Below are 3,736 nucleotides of genomic sequence, written 5' to 3' on the forward strand. Positions count from 1 at the left end.
ACACACCAACTTATTGGCTTCTTCCAATTTCTCGCCGATGTAGCGAAGCATTGCCCACATTACATAAAACCCGCATTCATTGTTTCCCGCCGGCTGTGATAGGTACTTCCCCTCCATTGACAACCTTGAATGGGACCGGCGTCCCACCGATATGTCTTCTTCGGACACTGAGCAATATTAAAAGGAGAAACATTAGAAAGCGGTATGTGTGATTAGAAAATAGTAGTTATTAGGATCGCTTACTAATTCAGCACTGCCACCAGTGCATCGAGATGATGAAATGTTTTTTCTTCGAGTCCCACACCTCGAGCAGATTTTTAGCAAGATTAATACAAATGAAGATGAAATGGTTGCTGCAATCACATAATCCTAATTATCGAATAATCTTAACGAAAAAAGAAGCATAAAATTAAAAGCCGAGAACACATATTCGCAGTTGTAGGCTAGAAGTACGTGGGTTTTCTTCTTCATCGTGAATTCATCGAAAACAGCAATCAATCTCTGGTTCAGGTCTTCCACATCACATCCATAGAGGCCTAGACATGTCCTCTCATTGACTCGCATGGGGTCCAAGAAGCCTATGTAATCTCATTTGCTTTTTAGAACGCAAAATTTTGCTATACACCTACATAAAATCATGGGAAGCGCTCAAAAGTTAACAATTTGTGTCTCGAGAGAGTAGTTAATTGTAATATCATGCATGTAGGGTACTTGCATAGTCCACAACGTAAACATTTGAACATCGAGAGAGCGTTTCTGGTATAGCTGGAACAAGCACTCCCACTCAACATTGAACTTCTCTTCTTCAGGATACTGGAAAACATGTGGCGAACGGATAATAACCTCAAAACCAAAGTCATCCGTCAGCCGGTGTTATAAATACAACCTCCACTCGTGTGTGGGGGTACTTTTGCTTATTCCAACAGCTGAGAAACACCTTAGAGAGTGCCAAGAAGAGCAAGGTCCTAGTGAGGTGATTGAGATTTGAGAATCCCAAAGAGAACCCTCATTAGTGAAGATCAAGAGTAGCAAAGTGTGCATCCACCCTTCTCATTAGGCTTGTCGTGGTCAAGTGAGAGTTCGTGCTTGTTACTCTTGGTGATCGCCATCACCTAGATGGCTTGGTGGTGATTGGGAGCTTGGTGATCATCCGGAGAGCTTGTGGATGACCCAACTCAAGTTGTGAGAGGTTGTGGGTGATTCACCGCGACGGAGTGTCGAAGAATCAACCCGTAGAGAGCACTTGATCCTTGCGCGGATCAAGGGGGAGCTACACCCTTGCGCGGGTGCTCCAACGAGGACTAGTGGGGAGTGGCGACTCTCCGATACCTCGGCAAAACATCGCCGCGTTCCTCCTTCTCTATTTACTTTGAGCATTTACTTTGAGCAATTCAATTCTTGTCTTTACATTCATAGAATTGTCATGCTAGAGTAGGATTGGAACTTAGGTTGCAAGTCTTTTGTGAGGTAGAACAATTAGAAACACTTTCTAGGCACAAGGGGTTAATTGGGCTAACCATAGGATTTAATTATTGCAAAGAAATTTAGAATTAGCCCAATTCACCCTCTCTTGGGCATCTTGATCCTTTTAGGCGGAACCAGACGGTGATCAGCATGGCTCGATCCATGATGAAGGCCAAAAGCATGCCGGCAAAGTTTTGGGGAGAGGCGGTGACCATGGCGGTGTTCATCCTCAACCGCGCGCCCACCAAAGCCCTGAAGGGCAAGATGCCTTTCGAGGCTTGGCATGGACGCAAGTAGAATGTGTCCTTCCTCAGGACATTTGGCTGCGTCGGCCATGTGAAGAACACCAAGCCTCACTTCGGCAAGCTGAAAGACAGGAGCACGCCGATGGTGCTCCTGGGCTACGAGGAGGGCACGAAGGCGTATCGGCTCTATGATCCCAAGAGAGGTAAGGTGGTGATCTCTAGGGATGTGGTGTTCGATGAGATGGCGGCTTGGGACTAGGAGGGTCCGGGCACGGGGGAAGCTGGCAGCTTGAGCAGCACCTTCGTCGTCGAACACTTAGTCATCCACGGTGGTGGAGACACTGGAGAAGAGGTGCCGACCACCCTAGGAGTGGTGCCGAGCGGTCCAGCAGCAATTCCGACCACTCCAGAGGGGTTGCCGAGCACTTCAGCAGCAGTGTCGAGCGCTCCAGCAGTGGAGCCGACCACTCCAGGAGTGGTGCCAACTGCTCCAACAGTGGATCTGACCACTCTAGCAGTGGTGCCGAGTGGTCCAGCAGTGATGCCGACCACTCCGGCAGTGGTGCCAAGCGGTCCAGCAGCACTTCTGACCACTCCGGCAGAATAGGGAGGCCATGGACCACCGATCGAGTTCACCTCTCCACCCACCGACATCGACGAGTAAGTGGACGCTTTCCGCGGCGGCGAGGAGGTTTGATTCAGGCGGGTGGACAACATTGTCGACGAAGGGGGAGCTCCTGGGTTGGCCAGTTGTTTTTTCGATGACCCAGAGCTGCTCCTTGTTAGTGCAGAGGAGCCGCCGATGTTTGTAGTGGTTGAACGCGACGACAATTGGCGCCGGACGATGTTGGAAGAGATGAAGGCCATCGAGGACAATGGGACATGGGAGCTGGTGGATCCACTTGTGGGCTGTAGGCCGATCGATTTGAAGTGGGTCTACAAGGTGAAGCGGGACGAGCGCGGCGCCATTGTCAAGTACAAGGCTCGGCTCGTCGCCCGCGGCTTCGTGTAGCGTGAGGGCATCGACTTTGAGGAAGTCTTTGCTCCGGTGGCGCGAATGGAGTCCGTTCGCTTGCTGTTGGCCATGGCAGCAGCGAAGGATTGGCGCGTCCACCACCTCGACGTCAAGTCTGCGTTCCTCAACAGCGAGCTTGCGGAAACGGTCTTCGTCAAGCAAGCTCCGGGCTTCGCCGTCAAGGGCGCTGAGCACAAGGGGCTCAAGCTGTGCAAGGCGCTCTACGGGCTGCGGCAGGCCCCTCGGGCGTGGAACGTCAAGCTCGACGCCACCTTGGGCGAGCTTGGGATCACTTGCTGTGCCACAGAGCATGCGCTGTACACGTGGCAACGGGGGAAGAAGGAGCTCGTCGTCGGCGTGTATGTGGACGACTTGATCGTCACTGGAGCGCGGGCAGAGGACATCAACGGCTTCAACGCGAGATGGCTGCTCGTTTTAAAATGAGCGATCTCGGCGCGCTCTCCTACTACCTCGGCATTGAGGTGAGGCAGGGGAAGGTGCACATCTCGCTGGGCCAGTGCACCTATGCGGAGAAGCTGCTGGAGCACAGACGCATGGCGGAGTGCAAGCCATGCGCAACTCCAATGGAGGAGCGGCTGAAGCTGTCCAAGCACAGCATGGCGGTGAAGGTGGACGCGACGCACTACCGGAGCATCGTCGGCGGGCTGCGCTACCTAACACATACTCGGCCAGACATCACGTTTGCGGTCGGGTATGTCAGTCGTTTCATGGAGGACCCACGCGAGGATCATTGAATGGCGGTGAAGAGGCTGCTGCGCTACGTCAAGGGGACGCTCGATCAAGCGATCATCTTCCCCAAGAGTGGCGGCAAGGGTGGGTTGCGGCTCACGGTCTTCAGTGAGGCACCCCAAGGCAAAGGAAGGTGAGCCGAAGCTCACTGTTTTCAGCGACGCAGACATGGCGGGCGACATCGACGGGCGACGGAGCACCTCCGGCGTGCTCGTCTTCCTTGGAGCGGCCCCCATTGCTTGACAGTCGCTGAAGCAAAAGA

General features: G+C 53.0%; 1 protein-coding gene across 1 annotated transcript; it reads left to right on the plus strand.

Annotated features, from left to right (window-relative positions):
* The first annotated feature begins 3,164 nt into the window (after nucleotides 1-3,164).
* LOC136534681 (uncharacterized mitochondrial protein AtMg00810-like) lies at nucleotides 3,165-3,479 on the plus strand. The gene has a single exon (XM_066527068.1). The coding sequence runs from the start codon at nucleotides 3,165-3,167 to the stop codon at nucleotides 3,477-3,479; it is 315 nt and encodes a 104-aa protein (XP_066383165.1).
* The last annotated feature ends 257 nt before the right edge of the window (nucleotides 3,480-3,736 follow it).

The sequence above is a fragment of the Miscanthus floridulus genome, unplaced genomic scaffold (assembly GCF_019320115.1).
Source record: "Miscanthus floridulus cultivar M001 unplaced genomic scaffold, ASM1932011v1 os_2177_1_2, whole genome shotgun sequence".
NCBI classification, from domain to species: Eukaryota; Viridiplantae; Streptophyta; class Magnoliopsida; order Poales; family Poaceae; genus Miscanthus; species Miscanthus floridulus.